Genomic DNA, 23,819 nt, shown 5'->3' on the forward strand with positions numbered 1-23,819 from the left:
TTGCTTGCAGAGCTGCGTGCAGCAATCATTGTTTATTGCACTGGGGCGCGGGATGTGGGGACTTGGAAATTAGGAGACGCAGAGACGGCTGACTGGCAGCCATCGCTGTTTGCCACGCCCTAGCCTAGAGCCCCCGCCCTGCACAATCTACAAACCCACCCAAGCTCCACGCAGTGGCTTTTGCATATAAATGGCCTGCCCTATCGTAGCTTAATCTAACAAACTACAGCTCTGGTCAGACAGCTCCAAAACCTCCAAACCCCAAGCAAAGAAGAGAAAACTGTAGTTCTCGCTGTAGCTCCTGCTGGGTGGCCTCAGACAGTAGCTGACCTGCACCCCATTGGAGATCCAGAAGCCAGTGTACCTAGTGGTCAGTGTGAGACGACACCAGATTTCAACTTCTCACATCCATAAGTGACATATTCGAGGCAGACTCAGTGAGCACCAAAGCCCCACGAAGCAAGTCCTGCCCCATAAGTGTGTCTCCAGGACAGCAGTTCTTCCATTATAGACACAGCGGGTCCTCACAGCTAATTGGCCTAGAGGTCAATTCCTCCCAGTGTACCAACAGCAATCAAGGCTTAACTACACCAAGACTTTCCACTCAGCCCACAAAGGGGTACACCAAGAGTGTCCACAGAGGCTGAACCACTGGAACCTATAGGTCACCTACCACAGAAAACCACTCCATCAACACAGGGAAGCAGCAAAATGCGGAGACAAAGAAACATGTCACGAATGAAAGAAATGGAGGAAAGCAAACTACTGGACATAGAGTTCAAAACCACATTTAAAAAAAATATATATTTTATTGATTTTTTACAGAGAGGAAGGGAGAGGGATAGAGAGCTAGAAACATCAATGAGAGAGAAACATCGACCAGCTGCCTCTTGCACACACCCTACTGGAGATGTGCCCGCAACCAATGTACATGCCCCTGACTGGAATTGAACCCGGGACCATTCAGTCCGCAGGCCAACGCTCTATCCACTGAGCCAAACCAGTGTCGGCCAAAACCACATTTATAAGGTTACTCAAGAATCTTCTAAAAAATGCCGAGAAACTTGATGAGACCTCCGAGGAGCTTAGTGAGACCTTCAAGGACCTTAATGAGAATGCCAAAAAATGGAAAAGGACCACTCAGAAATTAAGCATGCACTGTCTGAAATAAAGAATATACAGAAATTCAACTGTAGATCAAAGGACCCCAAGAATCAAACCAAAGATCTGAAATATGAGGAAACAAAAAACACCCAACCAGAAAAACAAAAAGAAAAAAGAATCCAAAAATATGAAGATAGTGTAAGGAGCCTCTGGGACAACTTTAAGCGTACCAACATCCGAATTATTGGGGTGCCAGAAGAAGAGAGAGAGCAAAATATTGAAAACCTATTAGAAGAAATGACAGGAAACTTTCCCTACCTGGTGAAAGAAATAGACTTACAAGTCCAGGAAGCGCAGAGAACCCCAAACAAGAGGAATCCAAAGAGGACCACACCAAGACACATCATAATTCAAATGTCAAGGGCAAAATACAAAGAGAGAATCTTTTTTTTTTTCAAAGAGAGAATCTTGAAAGCACCAAGAGAAAAACAGTTAGTTACCTACAAGGAAGTACCCAGATGACTGTCAACTGATTTCTCAACAGAAACTATGCAGGCCAGAGGTAGTGGCAAGAAATATTCAAAGTGATGAACAGCAAGAACCTACAACCAAGATTACTCTACCCAGCAAAGCTATCATTCAGAATTAAACGTCAGATAAAGAGCTTCACAGACAAGAAAAAGCTAAAGGAGTTCATCACCACCAAACCAGGATTATATGAAATGCTGAAGGGTATTCTTTAAGAAGAGGAAGAAGAAGAAAAAGGTAAAGATAAAAATTATGAACAAAATGACAACAAATACATACCTACCAACAAGTGAATCTAAAAATCAAGTGAATAAAAAATCTCATGAACAGAATGGACTGATGAATATAACAGAATCAGAGACATAGAAAGGGAGTGGACTGACAATTATCAGGGGGAAGGGGGTGTGAGGGGTGCGGCAAGAGATTGGACAAAAATCTTACACCTATGGATGAAGACAGTGGCGGGGGGTAAGGGCATGGGGTGGGGTGGGGAATCAGGAGGAGGGGAGCTATGGGGGGAAAAAAAGAGGAACACCTGTAATAATCTGAACAATAAAGATTTATTTTTTAAAAAAGAATAAAAGGATTTGGATCTCCTTAATTCAAGCAATCCTTAAGCTCTGGATTTATTTTGATAAAAATATGTTTGGAAAGAAAACAAAGAAAGCACTAATAATGACACTTAAGGAAGCCATGGGTACTGAGCAAATGAGGGGTGAGGTGCAGACTTTTCATTTGTATTTTACTACAGTTTTAGATATTTGACCTATGTGACTATATTAACTATTCCAGCACTAAATTAACAATATCAAACAAAACTAACACCCTAAAGTTTATATACTTGACCTTTATGAGAACACTTTGGGCCTTACTCCTAAAGTCTGTTTATCCCTCGTGTGTTGCGCACAATGAATAGAAGGTATGGTAGGGTGAGTCTCCTTCCTCTCCATCCAGACACATATAGGTTGACACTAAGTTGGACACACACACTCATACACACCACCCTAGAATATCCCAGATCAATAGGCCATTGCAGATATTCTTATTTTATCTCCTTGCACTGCTTACTAATGTGTTTCTACTTCATGGAACTCTAGTGTTACCCTCTTAGTTTGAACAGAGCAGTGCTCACAAAGCAAGCAATGGTGTTTAGGGTGGGGATGTGTCTTCATATAGAATACACTATGTCACAATAGCAAAAGGTTTTATTGGTATCTCAAGGTCTGGGAAAACCAAGTCTAGATTCTAGCTCTCTTTCCTTCTTCTCTTGGACCTCCAGGAAGCCCAGAGCTGGGCTTGCAATTCACTTTAAATATTTCTGTAGAGTAATGTTCCTCACAGAAGTTGTTACCTGACCCAAAGAGGGAAGATGCTATTTTAGTCTCACTTTCATATGAATATATTTAATAAGCAGTCAAATCCCTTTTGGGATGAGAATGAATATAGAATAGAAGGAAAGTAGAACAGCAGAGGCCAACAGGAAGCAAATATTATATAGGAAATGATGAGTAACAGCTTTTTATCAAGGGACAGATACGATTTATAAAGGCATTAAAATTTTATAAAAGTCACCAGTTGTATAATATTATAATATAAAATTTTATATCATCTAGAAAAGTTATTCTCTTGCTTATGAAAACATAAAACTCTGTAAGACTATAAAAAGTTGACTGTTAGCCGAAACCGGTTTGGCTCAGTGGATAGAGCGTCGGTCTGCGGACTGAAAGGTCCCAGGTTCGATTCCGGTCAAGGGCATGTACATTGGTTGCGGGCGCATCCCCAGTAGGGGTTGTGCAGAAGGCAGCTGGTCGATGTTTCTCCCTCATCGATGTTTCTAGCTCTCTATCCCTCTCCCTTCCTCTCTGTAAAAAATCAATAAAATATATTTAAAAAAAAAAGTTGACTGTTAAATGGTTGTTTTTTTTAAATTAAGTTTTAGCACTTAAAGGAATAAATATAAATTGTACAGGAAATTAAGTTATTAGGTATCCCTCATTTCCCTGTGATATTAAATAAATGAAGAATTAATGTTACCTTATTTGAAGACATAATGACTATTTATGTAATATCTTGTAGCTTCCTACTGTTATAGTTTTAGATAGTTACTAATAAATTTTATGTTTAAGGATGGCCACCAATTTTGTAATTCATAAGAACTGGATGCTTTAAACTTTTCTCTCCTTAATTAAATTAACTAGATGCTGTACACTTATCAACATTGAAAACACTAAGGTGAACTTAGTGTCTCCATATTATCTTTTATATTAAAAACTAGAGGCTCAGTGCACAAATTCATGCACCTGGGAGCTCCTTCAGCCTGGCCTGTGGGATCAGGCTGTTGGCTCTCTGACATCCCCTGGGGGGGTCCCGGATTGTGTGAGGGCACAGGGCCAGGCTGAGGGACCCCACTGGTGCATGATCGGGGCTGGAGAGGGATGGGGGAGGTTGGCCAGCAGAGGGATTGCAGGAGGGCTCCAGGGCGTGTCTGGTCCCTCTCACTCAGTCCTGATCAGTCGGACCCCAGCTGCAACCTAACCTACCAGTTGGAGCATCTGCCCCCTGGTGGTCAGTGTACATCACAGCAAGCAGTTGAGCGCCCTTAGCATATCATTAGCATATTATGCTTTGATTGGTTGAATGGACGACCAGACACTTGGCATATTATGCTTTTATTATATAGGATAATATTCCTTAATAAAATAGCAGAATCTGAAGTGTAGTCTAGGCCCATAAACATTCCTCTAATAACTGAATTGTTCTGAGCTTGGTCTAGAAGTCAAAATTCCTGAACTAGAAGGTGTCTTATTCCTTTTCTATTTATTGTCTTCCAAAATAAAAAGGCCTTAATAGCAAGTCTGCTCACTTAGGCCTTGCACTCTAATTTCAGATCTAATCACTGGTTCAAGTTAACCACCCTGCAATTAATTGCTAATATACCGTGGTATGGAAACCACAAACAATCCCCAAAAGAAAGGAGCTATGAAGTAAGCTGGAAATATGATAGATAGTTCAGAGAAACTCATTTTTCAAACTTTAATCTATTCAAGACCATTTTAGGAACTGAGTGACCCAAACAGGTGAGATGCTGTATCATAACATGTGACACATCTACTAGGGAAATGCAAATCAAAATCATAATGAAGTATCACTTCATACCTACATGGATGGCTAAAATAATAATTCCATAAAGAGAAAATAAGTGTAGGTGAGAATATAGTGACAGTGCAACCCTCCTACATTGCTGGTGGGAATGTAAAATGATGCAGCCACTGTGGAAAAATTTGGTGGTTCCTCAAAAAGTTAAACATAGAGTTAACAAATGACCCGGCAAGTCCACTCCTCGGTATATTCCAAAAGAATTAAAAACATGGACTCAGACACTTGCATGACACTATTCTTTGCAGCATTATGAAAAAATAACATGACATACCTTCTTCTTTGCTGGGTGCCCTCTGAGGTTGGGTGCTGCTTGGTTCTTCATCTTCTTGGTATTTCTGAGTAAGTCTGACAAAAAGAGCTCTCTGCACTGCAGGGAGGAGACCTGGTGCAGGCAGGGGGTCATGGCCTGTCATGCTGCCGCTGCCATCACACCCACTCCCACGGTTAGGTGAGTCTTGAACAATGGGAGGCTGATGCTGAGTAAACTCACCATGCCACATCCCATCTGCACACATAATAAGAAACAGACATTGATTTAAGCACAATATTCCATGATAGAGTACCACTGTGAGTTCTAAGAAATTGAAGCCCTACTAATTAATAATCACATTTGATTAGAAAATTATTATGTGATTGTAAATATTTAAAAAAGTTATTTAAGTTCTATTGTTACAATGTTTAAATTTGAAGCCTTCCCTGGTACTGCTCAGTGGTTAGAGCATGGGCCCATGATCGAAGGGTCTCGGGTTTGATTACCAGTCAAGGGCATGTGCATGGGTTGCAGGTTTGATCCTGGCCCTGGTTGGAAGACAACCAATCAATGTGTTTCTCTCACATTGATGTTTTTCTCTTTCTCCCTCCTTCCCTCTTTCCACTCTCTAAAAATCAGTGGAAAAAATATCCTCGGGTGGGAATTAACAAAAAAAAGTTAAAACATATTTTAAGGTCTCAATTTTATCACATTTTACTTAGGTTTGTCTTCACTTAGCTTTATTTAAAACATACTTTCTTATCATCCTTTCAATGAAAGATAAAAGACTCCAAATATTTAGCTTGAGTTATTCTGAAAGGTAAACTTACCATTAGAGTTACTGGGTGGCTGAAAATTAGGTGCACCATGCTGAGAATAGTAATTCTCATAAAATTCAGCGGGGTTTTGTAGGGACTCATAACTGGTGCTGAGCTGCATTTCACCAGAACCTTGCAGGTGTGATGAGCCTGGAGAACCATGTTTCTCTCTGGGTACTTGCATCATGTGTTCTGGAAAGCCTGGGCAATGGTAAGCACCACTCATACTTGGTACTGACAAAGGTGCATCTGGTTGAACAATTACTCCAGCTCCATGTGGACCAGGTGGCAAAGGTGGGCTCTGTGGCACTTGTAGGCCAGGAGGTCCTGCACATGGATGATGTCTAGGGGAGTCTGAGTGCATCACAGGAATACTGTGTCCCTGAGACATATTAGGTTCGGGACCTGGACTTGACCCAGAGCTGTAGATATGCTGAGGATGTGGGCTGCTTTCCTGAAATTGTGGTCCTGGTGGCGAGTCACTGCTATAAAATGCTGGTGGTCTGTAGACAGAAGAATATTATTTCTTAGTTCAAAGAAAAGAGGCAAACAAGAATGTCACATTTTTAAATGTTTACATGTGTTTTCTATATCAGAAGAGAATAGTCTGTATCTAAGAAGCCATTTATTCCATATTACCTTTAACTGGAAGTACCAACATGTGCATCCTGCCTTTGTTTTAGCCCATAGTTTTCTAAATTGCTGATTAACGGTTGTTCTAAATCGTCTTCATTACTGCTTTTAAAAAATGCAGAAAGTACAAAGATAAATAAGAAACACCCCTAATCCCATCACCCACAGATAAATGTTTTGACTGGTTCTCTTTCTTCTAGTCCTCATCACTGTGAGGAGGTTTGAAGCTGGCTCAGGATTCTATAGAGAAAGCCAAGGGGAGGCAGCAGAGGACAGGGACAAAGAGGACGTGGGAAGGAGCAATCAGGTGTGTGCCAGACAGCTGCTATCTCTACCTGAGCTTACATGATTAACACGGACCCAAGTTAGTTTCTTAATAAGAATTTCTAGTGAGAAAATGCCACTGTTTTTGAAAATTTTAACTTACTTCTTCCCAATCTTATGTGCTAAGTCCACAGTAGGTTTTACAACTATTTCAAAAAGAGATGGAATTTTCTTGAAATCATCAGAGAGATCTGCCTGAAAATCATCCTCAGGATCAGAAAAGGGAAAGTGCTCTGGTGGGGTTGGCAGGAGCCCCACTCCTGGAGGTGGTTTGGGAAGAGGGGTTATGCCGCACTTCCTAAGTTCTTCTAACTCTCTTTCATCCTCATTTGTGGGGTCCTCTTCAGTGTTCAACACCTGAAAATAATTGGCAAAGATTACCACATAAAAACAAACTATCGTCTTCACATTTAAAACTGTGAAGAGTTCAGTAAATTAGTTCTAGTAATAGGAAAATATAACATTAAGTTGCATGGGTGACACACAGCTAACTCATTTTGATAAAGAGAATGAAGGTCAAAGAGGTAAAGGATATTTCTCCAAGTAAACTAGTTTTTTAACTGCAGAACAAGGATCAGAATAAAAGATTCTTAATTCCTAGCCCAATATTTCTGCTTTTCTAAAACACTGTATCAATAAAACATGAAATAACAAATCCATGACTTATTAGCAGTTTTATAAAACATGATTCAAGTCAAATGAATCTGTAGAGAGACTTAACAATCAAGGAACAAAAACATTACTTACTTTGTCCAAAAGTTTCTTCGTTTCTTTAGTTAAATCATCATGTGAAAATTTACACTTGTCTCCTTGGTAACATTTTGCTCCACTATGATAGAACTTGCATGGAAATTCACGTAAATAAAAATATTAAGGAACAGACCAAATAACATAAAATTCTAATATTTTAAGCCAAAAAACATAAGTGCTGAATCAACAAGACTCTATAATTATATACTGTACTGAATTTTCTATAATCACATCAGATAATTTATTTTAAGATGAAATATTTGTTATGTAGCAAAATATTCAAAAATTTAAAATCTCTCTTACTCTATTACAACTAGAAAACAATCTTAAAAGAAAAATATTTATAATGGTTATAATATTTATAATATTTATGCAAGCCCTGTTACTTTCCACAATAAAATAAAATATTATGCAGAACAAATACATTTTATAGCAAGAACTCATACCTATTAAGAATAATGGGCTTGATATGTCATGATAAAGTTAACCCAATAATGAGAGCTACAGGCTAGTCTGACTTAAAGATTAGTCACCTAAGGCTTTGGAAACAAATTTCTAAAGAAAATATTAATTCTAGAAGTATGGTGAAAAATACATCATTTTCACATGGCATATGTTCAGAGAGAATTCCTGGATGGTTTTAGGAAATTTATTACTATAATCATCACATTGATAAGTTCAAAAGAGAAAAATTACACGATTATCTTAGCAAGTGCAAACGGTGACTAATAAAATTCAAAGTCCTCATTTGATTAAAAAAAAAACCTCTTAGTAAAGTAAGAATATACTTAACTTGATTTTTTAAAAAAATCTATCTTAAAACTATAGCCACAAGCTAAAGCAAAAGAAAATTATCATTAAAACTGTGTACTATGTCTGCCCTAATCATTACTATTTAACATTATTCTGGACATGTAGCCAATACAATTAAAACAGGAGGTATAAATTATTATATTTACAGATGGTATGACTGTAGGGAAAACTGTAAGGATAGACTGAAAGCTTTTAGAAACAGAGTAATAAGGTGTCTGGTTTCTAAAGAAATATGTCAGATCTGAAAAAAATGTTTTCTTTTTAAAAAAATATTTTTTTATTGATTTCAGAGAGGAAGAGAGAGGGAAAGAGAGAAACATCAATGATGAGAGAGAATCACTGACTGCCTCCTGCATACCCTGTACTGAGGATTGAGTCTGCAACCCAGGCATGTGCCCTGACAGGGAATTGAACCAGTAGCTGCCAGAAGCCAATTCCAGCACGTCAGCAGGGCTGAAATCATCTGGAGATGGCTGAGGGCATTTCCCCAAACCTGAAAAGGATGCATAAATTGACTGCTTGCTGCCAGACAGCTAAGGGCATCTCAATCAACATGTCATTGCCTACTACTGGCCAAACACCTGAACAGCCATAGGCAATTCTTCCAATCTGACAATGGATTCTGTATACTAAACCCTGGCCTTTGATGTGTATCTACTTTGCATTAGGACAATTTGTGTTAGTAAAAAGCAAGGAGTTCTAAGACAAGGAGAATTTAGTTCCTTTAGCTAAGTATTCTCTGGCTCCTCATAATGCCTTCCAAAATTATGTTTCGTCTCTGGACTCTTTAATCAATTTACACACAGTGCCTTCTCAGATTCCTGAACCCTTCTAGATGCTGGATTAAGACCCCCAGCATTAAGCAGCCTCTTGATTCCTGGGTTGATGCTTAACCATTGAGCAACCTGGCCAGGCTGTTTTCTTTTTCTTGAATAAGACACATTTATTATAACATTTTAATCAGGAAAAGAAGATTGTTTGCCCTACTAACTATTAACCATACTCTTATAGAGGGGACTGGTCAAATAGCATCATGTATAATAGTAGTATAGAAGCTGAACTGAGCACACAGGGAAATTTAGGCTCTGGTAAAGGTGACACTTTAATTCACTGAAGATGAGACAATGAGTTAACCATTTGGAAAAAATTAGGCCTTGCACATCATATATCAAAATATGAAGTAAAGATGTAAATGTTAAATAAAGATACAACCTTCACAATCATAGCTTGATCACATTTTTATAAAAATGATGTTTAAATTTATACATCCATCCATTCACAAATGTATACATCCCATCTTAGAAAAATATCCAAAAGACTTTATGCCGTATTGTTAGCATAATTATTCCTGAAGAATGAGATTACTTGGAATTTTTTAAAAGGTTAACTTGAAAATTATCAAACATATACCAAAGCAAAGCGAATAATACAATGAGCTCCCTCTGGCTGCCTGTGTAAGTTCAATTTCATCACCTGGCAATTTTGTGTGATCTATGCCACCCCATACTCTCCTCACACCTCTCCATCAAAAAACACTGGAGTATTCAAAGCATATTCCAAACACATTTAATCTGTGGATATTTCCATGTTTATTTCAAACAGATAAAGAATATTTTCTTAACAATCACAACCTGTCATCAATATGAAAAATTAATATTTTAATTTTATCTCTACTATCCCGTCAATATACAAATATTTTAGACTGTTTCAAAAAAAGCTTTTTTTATAATTGCTTTGTTCAGATTAGGATCCAAATATGGTCCGCAAATTGCATCTGGTTAACATGTATCTCAAGTTCCTTAATTGATCTATATAAGTTCCCCTCCCCTTTTATTTTTTTTATCATTTATTTGTTAATTTTAACATTTGTCACTGATGTTAAAATAAATACTCCCGATTGCATCAAGAGGCATTTGATGCCCAGTTGTTTCTTTTTAGTGCTATGGCTGATGGGTTGGAGCAGGTGTTGTCAGTCCCATTCATTAATTATAAAACTTCTTGTCAACTTTTCACCTTATGGTTTTAACAGCCATCAGTAATCACTGCCCAAATCTATTAATTCACCAAAATATGCAAAATGGTAGGAACACTATGTCAGAGGGTGAAGTCGTGTGTAATTGTGCCAACACAGCCCTGCTCTCCTCCACAAGGGTGGCCCCATTTTGAATTTCTGCCAACGAAGTCTGAGTGTGTCTATTTTATCACAGCCTTGCTAGCAATTTTTGTTGTCCCGTTTTTTTTGGGGGGGGGGGGAGGGAGTATTTTTGCAAATCCGATAACTGCAAATAGTATCTTGGGCATAGATAAATTGCATTTCTCTTATTATGAACTAGAGGCCCAGGGCACGCAATTGGTGCACGGGTAGGGGCCCTTCATTCCGCGCCGCCCCCTGGGGGCCAGCAACACGTCACAGTGAGTGATTGAACTCCCAGTCTCCCAGTCGAACTCCTAAGGGGACACTTTGCATATTAGCCTTTTATATATATATGTATATATATAGGATTGAGCATCTTTACATGTATTGGATCATTTGCATTTCTCTCTATGAATTATCTGTACGCCTTGCCCCATTTTTCTTCTCAAATTTTAGAAGCTCATATATCAAACTTTTTATGATATAAGTTGCAAACAACTTTTCCCATTTTATTATTTATCTTTTACTTGGCTTATGTCATGTATTTGTCATGTAAAATTAAAAATTTTTTATGCTGTTAATTTTTCAGTCTTTTCTCTCATTGCTTCTGAATTTTAAGTCATACTTCTGTTCTGGAGTATAAAGGAACCCATCCACACACTTCTCTGGTATTTGTATGGCTTTATCTGTACATTTAGATAAATGATAACAGGAATTTTTTACTTTTTTTACATTGTTTTTGAACTAGACAAGACTATTTTAAATTGTATCTGGAAAAATAAACATGAAAATCTACCAAATATCAAGTGTGCTGATGAGGCAGAAATAATCTCATCAAAGCAGCAGAGATATGAAGACGAACAGACCATGGAGCCAAACAGAAACTCTAGAACAAAACCATATACATAACATTTCATCATAATAAAGATGGAGTTTCAGTCTGAGGGAGAAAGGCTCCATTAGTCCACCAGCACATGTCCTCTCTCTCTCTCTCTCTCTCTCTGTGTGTACACACACACACACATACACATATATTAAGGAACTATAAACATATAGTGAAATACCAATTTGAGTAGGGCAGGAGTATAATTTAGATGTATCGATTTCCAAAGAAAGAACTGAGGAAGAATATACAGTGATAATTGGGGGTAAGATTTATTTTTTATTTTTTATTTTTTTGGGGGGTAAGATTTGATGAGACTTTGATTTTATTAATGTTTAACAATGACAATTTGTTGCTTATGAACCTAAGTAAAAATAATAAAGTCATAACATAAATACAGGGTATCCCCAAAAATGTAGACACACACTTTGAATGATTATAAAGACAGTATTTATTAAAATATATTTCATTTTCAAAATTGAGCTATCAGCTGTTAAAGCATGTATACATTTTTTGGGGACACCCTGTATTTTGCCAACTCTTTCAGGAAACACATGCTATTGAAATACTTATAAGTGTATATTAGATACAAAGTACCTTTATTTCACAGATTTTTTTTCCACAGGGAAGTTATTTATTTCATTTCCCTAAAGAATAAAAATCAGCTTGCCCTTCTTAAGTACAAAGGCTGACTAGACTTAGTTTATGTAATGTGTTGTTTTAAATTTAAAACCAAACTAGGCTTTCTAGGTTTTTCAAACCCTCAATTATTCTTTCAAACCTCAATATTTTGGTTAACATATTTTCAGTAAAGGATATTATGCATGTAAATGCAGTTCTCCCCTTTTGTACAATATCCTTGTAAATAAAATCTGCAGATCTCTTTCCTCTTCTCCAACTCTGCATCATGATCAAATTTACATTGATCTCCCTGTTCCAAAAAGAAAAGAAAGGAGGAAACAAAGAGAAAAAAAAAGAAACAATTGAATTGAATTTTCTCCATGGCATTTCATAGCGGAACTATAGTTATATCTTCAGTCTTAAGAGTTTTTGCCCAAGATGGTGGGTGTGGCTACTAGTATGTGCAAAGGCAGCACAGTGCTGGCTCAGGGGCATCTGCCCACTCACCATGTCTAGCTGAGCTACTATGGGGACTAATTTAACCATCTGGTGTGGCCGTGTTTACAATGGGTCAATAATAGTAACTACTTTCTAGGGTTGCTATAAAGATTCAAACATTTAATATTAGTAATCCACTTTGAACAGTACTTGCCACACAGTCTGTGTTTATTAAATAAAATCTGATTTCAACAAATTACATCATCCCAAAATATAATTAAATGAGTTCTGATGTATAGTATTTCCATGAGTTACATTGTGAAGAACCAGTTTTATTACAACTAAAATGAGAAATGAAAAACTACACCCCACCCCCAAAAAAGGTTTAAATTTAAAAGAGCATTTTGTAAGTGAAATGATTTATCATACCCCTGTGAATTTACCTTAATACATCTCCCTTCCAGAAAGTATTTACAGATTTGTTTTCCTTTGTGTTCCACTGTGTGCTGATTAATAAATTCCTGAGTCATCACCTTCCATTTTTTCCCTGGTTTATTATACTGCAAGAAAATTTTTTTATTAAAATGCAACATATATTAAATAGTTATTAAATTGTACAGTCAAATGAATCTGGAAAGCAGTTCAAACTGACTATTAAAAGTGGCAAGATGGGGCATTCTGAGGTTACTCATTTATTTGGAGAGATATGCTTCTAGTGAACTGCTTATGCTACTAGTGGTTGCAAAGAAACCTATTTCTATGTTAAGGAGGATGCAAAACTATATTTTAAAGCATAAAATTATGAAAAGCTTGAAAATTAACAATAATACCCCATTTTGGCAAAGAAACAATAAAATATAGTGTTGATAGGTATGTTATAAAAGACTTAAAATTTCCATGTTTGTCACAGAATTTGTACTTTATAGGATTATTCTAAATGAATGATCAGGAAGGCACACAAAGATTTATTCATAAATATAACAACAGCAGAATTACTTACATAGTAAAAAACAAACAAAAAAACCCCCACCACACCAAACAACCACCCTAGAAACATTCTACACATCCAAAACAAATCACAATTTCATAATAAAAATAAAAAACAAAAAATATACCCCCACATTTAATAGTGCATGTCTCTAGATGAATCCCTTAAAAATTAATTATTAATTATTTTGTACTTTCTTTAGAGAAAAAAATCCTCAGTGAGGATGTATTATCTTTAATTTATAAATTTAAAAAAATTAGGAAAAATAGTGTATGATGGCAAATCTCACAGCCCTATGATTTCCTTTGTTCTCCTCAGGCGCCAACTTGACTTCTGTGAGTATAAGAAGACTGAGTCATGACAGGGGATGGTTCTTGACCGTGCTAAGGACACCATTCATGTGGCCATGAAACAGCACTGTTAACTGAGCACCTCGCATGCGTGTGCCCAGCGCACTGTAGAAGTGCAGTGACTATTTGCTCTCCTGATTTGATTCTAGTTTTCCCTCAATTTACTAGAGAACAATGTTGCACAGTTTACTGATGCAGGAAATTGTCTCAAAGCAAACACTTGGAGCAACAGATGGCTAGATTTATACCTGATCCTCAATGCTCACAGCAAAAATATCCATTTTACTGTAAGAATTCTTTTAAAAAGCACAATACCAAGAAAACATAATCCTAGAGGTTCTTTTTAAAAATATAAGTATACCTACATTGCCCCAGGAAAGAACAATAAAATTGTGAATACTTTACTCTTACATATCACTGAAAATATCTTAAATCTATGTAAATTTGACTTACAAACATTTTCTATTTCTGGTTCACTTAGAACAAGTAGATATAAATGACTAGCTCACATATGCCATCTGTATAAAGAATCATGGCTATAATGAAAGAGACAACTGAGAGAGTTCATTAATACAAAGCCAGTGAGCCAACCTGAGAAATATACTCTGAAATTAAACAGTAAAAATACCTAGTGATTATCATCAAAGAACCCCCTAAAAATGCACCAAGTAGTTCCTAGACTTTATTAATTTAATACTGTATGTACTCTCATTTTATCTCTTTCTGTCAGTCTATGTTACTTTCTAATGATATGCCTCAGTGTTTTAATAAAGGATTGTAGTTTTTGTTTCATTTTCCAGTTTAGTTCTGCTTAAATGAGTAGAATATATCTCAGTATACATAACTATGAGAAATCTAACTATAATCAAGGTATTCTAGAAAACGTAAGCTACTTTAACAAATACAATTTTAGCATAAAATAAAGTGCCCAGAAGATCTGATCTTTTAAGTTTGAGCCTACAGAAGGACCACAAATGTCTTCTTCTTAAGTAAAAGCTGAAAGTACGGCAGAAGTCGCCGGTTTATCACCCTCACTGGACAGATAATGACAACTGCAGATTAGAGAATTTAGTGATTTACCAAAAGTCACATGGCACATTAGCAGCTCTGCACTAACTCATGCATCTCTTAAGAAAACACAAACACTCAAGAAAGAAAGAGAGAAGGGGAAGGTGGAGGGAGAGAAGAAAACCCAACCCACTACTGAGTCATTTAAATTTACTCTAAAGCATGTATTATAATGGTACAAGGAACAAGCGCATAGAATAATTTTAAAAGTATGTAAGGAATGGGAAATGGAAGGATCTACCAGGAAAAGAAAACATATTTATAGAAAATTTAATAGCTACTATAAAGACTAAACAATTTTAAGAATTTTATGGCCAACAGAATAAGTAATAAGTCTTTAAAATCCAGGAAAAGTTTGCTTGTTCTGTACCCTTGAGTTTTCAAGAAAATTAGTGCAGATATGCAGGTACTCCTGAACTTATCTGGCCTCTGGGGCTCTTACAATTCCTGAGAAGACTAGGATGGAAGTAGATCTATGCTGGCCACTCAGCATGTCTACCCAACCCTGGATGGGTCTGAACATAAGCACTCTCACCCTTGTTTCCAAGATCACAAAAAGAAATCTCTCATGACAACCAATAAATGGACAGTCGATGACATATTTTAATCTTGATAAATAAAAAATAATAGTCTAAATCTGATGACTGAAAAAGAATTTATTCTGATTTTCTATTAAATGACAAAGAATCTTTTAGTTGTAGGCCAGATCTGTAAACATCTAAAATGTTAGTGCTTGAAGGGGCCCTTACAGTTAATTTAATACTGCATGTATTCTCATTTTAGCAAACTGAAGCTCAGAGAGACAGGCAGCAACTTGCTTGAAGACATGCTTTCCTGGAAGCTATTTCTTCCCCAGGTACAGGGTGTAGGTAATGCATGTAAAAGAAGGCTTACTTAGAAAATATTCATACTAATTTGGTCTAGGGAGTGCAGCATATTTTGGAGGTCAACTGGTATAAAAGATGGACAGGCAGGTTAGAATCACCCAGAAATCCTAGGCTTGTTTCAAAGTTGCTATTCCACAGAACATGAACAAGCTTATTTGTGCCTAATCTGCCCAGAGCCCTTAATATGTCAATGCTGACTGAGAATCCCTAAGGGAAGAGTGGAATGTGCAGTTTCACAAATTTAGCTGGGCCTCAACTTCCTTTTTTAGGCCACACCTACTAACATTTCCCTAAGTCAGTGGTCGGCAAACCGAGGCTCACGAGCCACATGCGGCTCTTTGGCCCCTTGAGTGTTCTAACGCCACTTCTTCAAAATAGACTCACCCAGTCCGAAAACCGACTTCTGCGCATGGGCTACGGAGTTTCAATTGCATTGTACGTGCGAGCCCGCACGTGGTATTTTGTGGAAGAGCCACACTCAAGGGGCCAAAGAGCCGCATGTGGCTCGCGAGCCGCGGTTTGCCGACCACTGCTAAGTAGTATATTAAGAAATCTTTACCCATTATCTTTAAGCCCAGAGATCAGAATATCAAGCATTTTAAATTACAATATATTGCTATCCCCTTGCTCTCAACTAAGGTTGCAGCCTTATAACCCACCCTTGATCTGTGAATTCAGTCAGACCTCACTGGACCTGTGGCAGAATACAGACTACAGAAAGTAGCTACAGAGTTGAAATGTACACATCAGAGTTCAAGTTAACATATATTTATTTGATATCTACCATATGGGTAGTTCATAAATTCATCTTTCCAACCATTTATATCTCCTTTTCTTCTCTTTTAATGCTTTTAACTTCAGTTAGCTAATTTACTACTCTCTTCTTGGCCCGCTACATATTGAGCTATTACCATTTTACTGACATTTGCATCTGGCGAAGACGACTCCTAGGAAAGGAAAGCCCAACAGAGAACTAACAAAACATGTATTTGCTTTCCAAATATATCACTGTTATTTTAAACTGCTTTCAAACATATGTTTTATTTCAAAGTCACCTAAATTTGCATCTCTATATTAGAATCATGACTAATTAAAAAACAATTACTTTTTTGGAATTTATTTATACTCGTTTGATCTGAACTAAGAAATGATTCATTTTACTAGAAAAGTAGCATTAAAATCGAATGCTTTATTTGTAGCCAAATAGGTTAAAAGATGGAGAAGCTAATCTCCTCATTATGTATAAACTCTCAGTACCTCTTGAAAGTCATCCATTCCTGAAAACATACTGGGCCCTTTACTGACTCTTCCCCCGCGGTCTTTGCGTTTGATTTTCTTCAGCAAACCTCGTCCACGACCAACATTAAAACTTTTAAGCCTCTGTTCAGTACCTAAAAAAGTTAAAATGTACTTCAAATACTATAGAAAAACAGCACACCTGCCAATATATTAGTTTATTAGAAACAGCTGTTTAGTGTTGTTGTTTTTTTGTTAATCCTCACCTGAGGATTTTTTTCCAGTGCTTTTAGAGACAGTGGTAGGGAAAGAGGAAGGAAAGGAGGGAGAGAGGGGGGAGGGAGGGAGGGAGGGAGGGAAAAAGAAAAAGGAGGGAGAGAGAGAGAGAGAAAGAGAGAGAGATCAACCAACATGAAAGAGACACATCCCTTGGTTGCCTCCAACCAAGGATCGAACCTGCAACCCAGGTACCTGCCCTTGACTGGGAATCGAACCCAAGATCCTTCAGTGTGTGGCCGATGCTCTAACCACCTAGCACACTGGCCAGGGCAACACCTTATTTTTTAACAGTCTATAATGTACAGTGCATTTTTCTCCTCTAAATTCAATGAAAAAATTAATTCAATCTTTACATTTTAAAACTTTCTGGGCACTGCTTCTTATACTTTTATTTTGTTTTTTAATCCTCACCTGAGAATATGTTTTCATTGATTTTTTTAGACAGAGGAAGGAAGAGAGAGAAGCTTCGATGTGAGAAACACTGATCAATTGCCTCCCATACAGGCCCTGACTGGGGATTGAACCCCAACCTTTTTTGTGTACAGGATGATGTTCCAACAAACTGAGCCACCACGCCAGGGTTCTTTTGTTTCTTAAGGGATGTTAACACATTAAGGAAGACAACGAACAAGAATGTACATGGATGGAGAAGTCAAATCCAGTTTCATTCTTTTCAATTTTCCTTAGAAAAAGCAATTAACAAGGCTTTCAGTTTTTCAGAGAATTAAATATTATATTCATCTCTATGGAAGACATTGTAGGTATTAGTGGTTAATTTATAGCGAATTGTTCCTAATGATAATTTTGAGTACATAGCACATATATCTTCAAATAAAACTTATATGTCTTTTACTTTTTAATAAAGGTAATTTTTTTATTGATTTCAGAGAGGAAGGGAGAGGGAGAGAGAGATGGAAACTTCAATGATGAGAGAGAATCACTGAGCAACGAACTCCTACACACCCCACACTAGGGATCGAGCCTGCAACCTGGGCATATGACATGACCTGGATTCGAATTGTGACCTCCTGGTTCATAGGTCGACACTCAACCACTGAGCCTTGCCAGCTGGGCAACTTGTCTTTTACTTTTGAAAAACTTGCTATTTAAAAGCATCTATAAAGATAGCCAAATAGCAAAAAGTATTTATTAGGGTAGGAAGTTAAAATACAAAATGATTTCTTATTTTACCAAAGTCATATTGAACTAATACATCTTCTAATGATCTTAAACCTACAAAATAGCCAATAAATATGTGGAAAAAAAGTTTTATCTCATTAAAATAAATTAAAATTTTAAAAAATAACATACCGATTTTCACTTCAAAGAATATTGTGTGTAGGGACTTGGAGAGTATGGCATTTTCACACACTAGCAAGGATGTTATAAACAGGTACATCACTTTTTTGGTTATCACCTTGCTATATGAATAAAAAATCTTCAAATATGTGGCTATGTCCTTTGACTCAATTCTACATTTCAGAATTTATTAAGAAATATGTTTGCGAAGATGCTTTCTGATATATGTATAAATATGCAAGATTAATCACAGAATTTTAAAAAACTGGGTGCAACTTAAATCTCAAACAATTACTATCAAACAAACCTAACGATTTGTTAGACAAATTATGGTATATCTACTTTGAACAGAATGCAGGCATTAAAAGCTACTCATTAACGTAAGAAGTTAAGGGGGGTGGAGAACAAATTACCACAGTATAAATAGTTTTTGTTAAAAATAATTGTCAGAAAAATTCTAAAAGAATGTACACCAAAAATGTTCAAGTAATTATCTCTGGAAGTAGGGATTAAAATTATTTTATCTTTGATCTTTGCTGAGTTATCTTGTCTACAAATAGGAAAAGTTTTCTGCATTTGGCCATACATTCCTCCCATAATCCAGGAGAAAACAAATGTCAAAAATAAATGTATCACTCAGTTCATTAATAGCACAAACAGAAAGAGCCTGATGGAAAACCTCAGCGGGAAGGGATGAAGAGGCCTCCACATTCGGGCTAGTCCCATGTGGAGTTATCACCACACCACTGTTTGACTATAATTACAGTAGCAGATGCATAGACAAATTCCTTTCTCCTTAGTTCAGACAAATTCCTTTCTCTTTAGTTTCATATTTTTCAAAGGACTTTTGCTAGGAAATAAAAAAAGCCATAGAAATAACCAAATTTACTTGTAACTGACTGCTTTTCTCAACAATAATTAAAGGATAGATACACAGAGTTTGGGTGCCCACTGTTTTACCTCAGCCTCATCTTGCTCTAGTTTTCTTGAGTAGAACACACTGATTGAACTTTTCTTAAGCTTGCTTCCATCTTTATGGGGCCCACAGTTTCTATGGTAACTCCTGATCTTTCCAGGGACCATGTGTCTCAATATAGCAAATAAATAGGTGATGACTGTAGAAATTTCTTTAGATTAGGTTCTTATTTCCGATCTTGATATATGTCCATAGTCCTAAGTACACTTGCATAGCAAAGGTAACCACCATATTTTAAAGCCAAACAAAATAATAGCTTCCCAGCCCTAGCCAGTCTAGCTCTGTGGTTAAAGAGGGTTGTGGGTTTGATTCCATTCAAGAGCACGCACCTCAATTACAGGTTCAATTCCCGACCCGGATGGGGCGCACTTGGGAGGCAAGCAATCGATGTGTCTCTCTCACATTGATGTTTCTCTCTCTCCCCTCCTCCCTTACACTCTCTTTAAAATCAATGGAAAAAATATCCTCAGGTGAGGTTAAACAAAGAAAGAATAGCTTTCCAGAATTCTGTCTTTACTAGCCTAAAGTACATAAATACTTAGAGCATCAGAGACAACAGAAAAAGGTAGGTTATTTTTTTTTTCAGTATAGTAATATATTGCAGAGAAAAACATAACAGGAAAATTGTTTTATACTTTTACATACTTTTAAAATATTAGGGTATCTTTCGAATTCAAATATTAACATTTCATACAGATTGAAATATTTATAGATTTTTGTCCTCAAGGCCTACAAGATAAATAAAAATGAATAAACTGATCTTGAGAAAGGCTAAGAAATGTAAGTTTTCACTCCACAGCTACCTATTTTAATAAGGTTCTTACATTCAAAAACAGATTGACAATTTAAAACTTACCTTGCTGAAGTCCTTTCATTCTTTGTTTTTTCCCTGGTTCTTTAAAAAATGATGATCCTAAAGCAATACTGGAGGGTTCTTTAGCTTGTCTGTATTGTTTGAGCTGACTGTCAAAATCTTCTGTTTCCTGACTGTAGTTACCGAAGTTGTCGTCACTGTAGTTACCAAAGTTGTCATCACTGTAGGTACTGTACTCACCATACTCTTTACTTTTAAATTTTTTGTTATATTGACTCCTCCTTGATGTCACGTAGCTTCCTGATATGTGCCCATGCTAAGTGGAAAGGGACAACCCACTGTTAGGATTTTTCAGTTACATACAGGAATTGATAGTAACATAAGGCTTCTTTTCTCCCCCCGAAAGTTGGAAGAAAGAAGGAGACAGTTATTAGTTCTGCCCCTTGATTAGTACTGATCTAGGACACCATTTAAAAATAAGTTAAAAAGTAAATGCTACTTTGATATTATTAAATTTCATAATGTTCAAAGATCCTTGCTGAGATGTTTTTCTGCTTTCCATGTCCCATGTCTCAACATTTGTACATACAGAATACTCATGTGAATTCCTGTCATACATGAATTCCTTCTCCAAAAAAACAGAAAAAGTATTTTTGAAAATAAGGAAAAGATAGTAAAATAGCTTGGGGGAGGGGTAGAAAAAACATACATATTGTTCTAACATTGAAAAGTTCCAAAACTACATGTTATATTGAATAAAAAATGATATGTTTAGACATTTTTCTAAGAAAATATTTGTATCTGAGATCCAATATTGAAAAATAGATTTCCCAATAAATAAAAGATATCTAATAAACTGCTCAGTAAGAGTTATTTATGACAATGCACCTTATTAACTTTATTGCTTCTTTACTAAAGCATGTGAAAACAACACACTTTAGTCCTAGAAGTTTATTTAATGACAGTATTCAAGCCTACCTCTATTCATTTTATTAGGTCTATCACATCTTCTGTCAATTTTTTTATTATAAGAAAGCAAAAAAAAATTGTAATTACAATTTGAGAATCCAGATAAACCCAGTTTATACATTTTAACTGTGATATAAAAATACTGACCCTGCCAGAATACCAACATGCGACTATGAGTTTTTAATAAAATGCAGAAAAATATGAAGTTCAGTAATTAGAAATTAGAGAAAATATGTAATTAACACAATAAAGAAAATCAGCCAAAACCGGTTTGGCTCAGTGGATAGAGCGTCGGCCTGCGGACTGAAGGGTCCCAGGTTCGATTCCGGTCAAGGGCATGTACATTGGTTGCGGGCACATCCCCGGTGGGGGGTGTGCAGGAGGCAGCTGGTCAATGTTTCTCTCTCATCAATGTTTCTAGCTCTCTATCCCTCTCCCTTCCTCTCTGTAAAAAATCAATAAAAGAAAATAAAATAAAAATAAATAAATATTAAAAAAAAGAAAAAAAAAAGAAAATCAATTAGCTTATAAATTTTAAATACTGAAAACCCTGTATTAGATTTTTCATTTTTTAAGCAGTATTTTTAAAATTTTTAAATTTTTTAAAATTTAAAAATTTATAAATTTCTCAAGTCTAGCACTTCAGAAATTCAGAAAAGAAATCAAAATGGTAGCCAAAAGGCATGGTTTCTGATTATTTTTAAAGCCAATGAAATAAAACAAAATAATTGTTTAAATTAAGTTAGATTAATTAGTTGAATGGTATCCATGTTTCTATTTATAAAAATGTAATAACACTGATGCCTCAATAACATATTCAATGTTTTATGACTAAAAATTACTTTTAATAGGTATTAATTTTTCTTTGGAGATTAGATGTTTATCATAAAAACTTTTAAGTCTTAATATTAATTCAATTCTCTGATTTATCATGGCCTTCACAAAAATAATCTTCATATTCCTAGTTTTTAAAATAGAATTATCCCTAGCTTTCACTTTATCTTCTCCCTAGTTTTCACAACGGCAAACATCCTGTCTCAGGGCTCCTTTCGCAGTGGAAGAGTCTCCTGGCTTCCTGAGGGTCAGAGCGTCCAGGCTGGCCACAAGCAGCCCCATTCATGCTCTAGGTCCTAGGAGAAAGTCTCCTTAGGCTGCACATGTTCATCATCCGAATGAACAAAACACACCAGCAAAGATCTAGCAAGTGTTTTTTAAAGCCCAACTGCAAAAAGATAAAAGAAATGAGAAAAACTATTAAATTCTACCACAGCATATAGTTTCTCTGATCACTATGCTGGCTGATTATTAGGACATCTACACTGCTAGAACGTCTTGTTTCTGCCGAACAGGAGCTGGCCCCTTGGCAATTTCTGTCAACATGAAATAAGAGACCAGCAGGGGAAGATATATTGAGTCCTCTGGTGTTAATATACATTCTACTTTTGGCCTGTAATTTTGTAGATGTTATATTGTTTTTCTTAATTTCTTGGCGTTCTTAAAATAAAAATTCTTGCATCTCTAGGGATATATAATAGTCAATAATAATGACAATAACTATATTGTTTAAGAAAATGAGTCACTTAAAACAAATGTGCTATTGTTTGTACATACAAACTGATCCTGTCCTTCACAGCAGTCCCCAAATAAGATTATATAAATTTACAATATGTATAAACTTATTATAGTACTTCTGCCACTATTTAAAATATTCTGCATCTCTTCTTTTGGAGTTACTTTTAGTGACAGCCAATGAGTCAAGAGTTTATAAATCTCAATCCTTGATATTTTCTGAAATAGCAATGCCCATCTTAAGCATTTCTTCTTTCATTGGAAGAGTATCCAAATGACTTTTGACTATTTCTAAAAAATAAATCTAACTGCAAATGGTGAAATTTAGGCACCAATCAGTGTTTGCTGAAATAGAACTAATTTAGAAATTCTGTCATTAGTAGTAAAAATAATTATAATGAATAGTTAATTGTTTAAATGCTCCGAGAAATGGCAGCACCATTCACTCTAAAATCACTAGACATGTTGAGTATATATGTATACATATACAAATATATAGTCTAATATGTACCTAACTAGGTAAAATTATTAACCAGAGTATAATTCTTTTCAAAGTTTAAAAGAAGATATTTTATTAAAATCTATTTATTCAATGGTCACTAAGTAGCCTCAATTGTAAAGATGTCAGTAGAAAAATAGAAGGCAACAAACACAGTAATGTGATTTCTAAGATCACAAGAGATTGGAAAACCAAATTAGGTGAAAGAATATAGCACTTGCAGACAAGCCAGACTGGCAGAAACTGGGCCTCAGAAAGTCTGGGGCTTTTCAGATAGGAGCACACTGACTTGAACACTCTCCAGTGCTCCTGCAAGCCCTGATCTTTCTAGCATAAAATACAGTAGTTTTTATACTGAAGACTTTGTTGAGACAGTGCAACATATTATATATATATCACATATATATAGTTTATTATGATGTCTTAAAAT

The 23,819-nt window shown here is 36.1% G+C and overlaps 1 protein-coding gene across 4 annotated transcripts in view; it reads right to left on the bottom strand.

Moving 5' to 3' along the window:
- ZC3H6 (zinc finger CCCH-type containing 6) overlaps window positions 1-23,819 on the bottom strand; it is a gene marked incomplete at its 5' end in the record, with an annotated part of 65,525 nt that overhangs the window by 10,537 nt on the left and 31,169 nt on the right. For all 4 annotated transcript variants that reach the window (XR_013814678.1, XR_013814679.1, XR_013814680.1 and 1 more), the window contains 8 exons: window positions 5,063-5,296; window positions 5,872-6,362; window positions 6,920-7,173; window positions 7,564-7,673; window positions 12,216-12,327; window positions 12,899-13,015; window positions 17,006-17,139; window positions 20,395-20,668. Coding sequence is in view for 1 of the 4 variants with exons in the window: in XM_079792634.1 (XP_079648760.1) it covers window positions 5,063-5,296; window positions 5,872-6,362; window positions 6,920-7,173; window positions 7,564-7,673; window positions 12,216-12,327; window positions 12,899-13,015; window positions 17,006-17,139; window positions 20,395-20,668 (1,726 nt within the window). The remainder of the gene's footprint in view (window positions 1-5,062; window positions 5,297-5,871; window positions 6,363-6,919; window positions 7,174-7,563; window positions 7,674-12,215; window positions 12,328-12,898; window positions 13,016-17,005; window positions 17,140-20,394; window positions 20,669-23,819) is intronic.

The sequence above is a fragment of the Cnephaeus nilssonii genome, assembly GCF_951640355.1.
Source record: "Cnephaeus nilssonii genome assembly, chromosome: 15".
NCBI classification, from domain to species: domain Eukaryota; kingdom Metazoa; phylum Chordata; class Mammalia; order Chiroptera; family Vespertilionidae; genus Cnephaeus; species Cnephaeus nilssonii.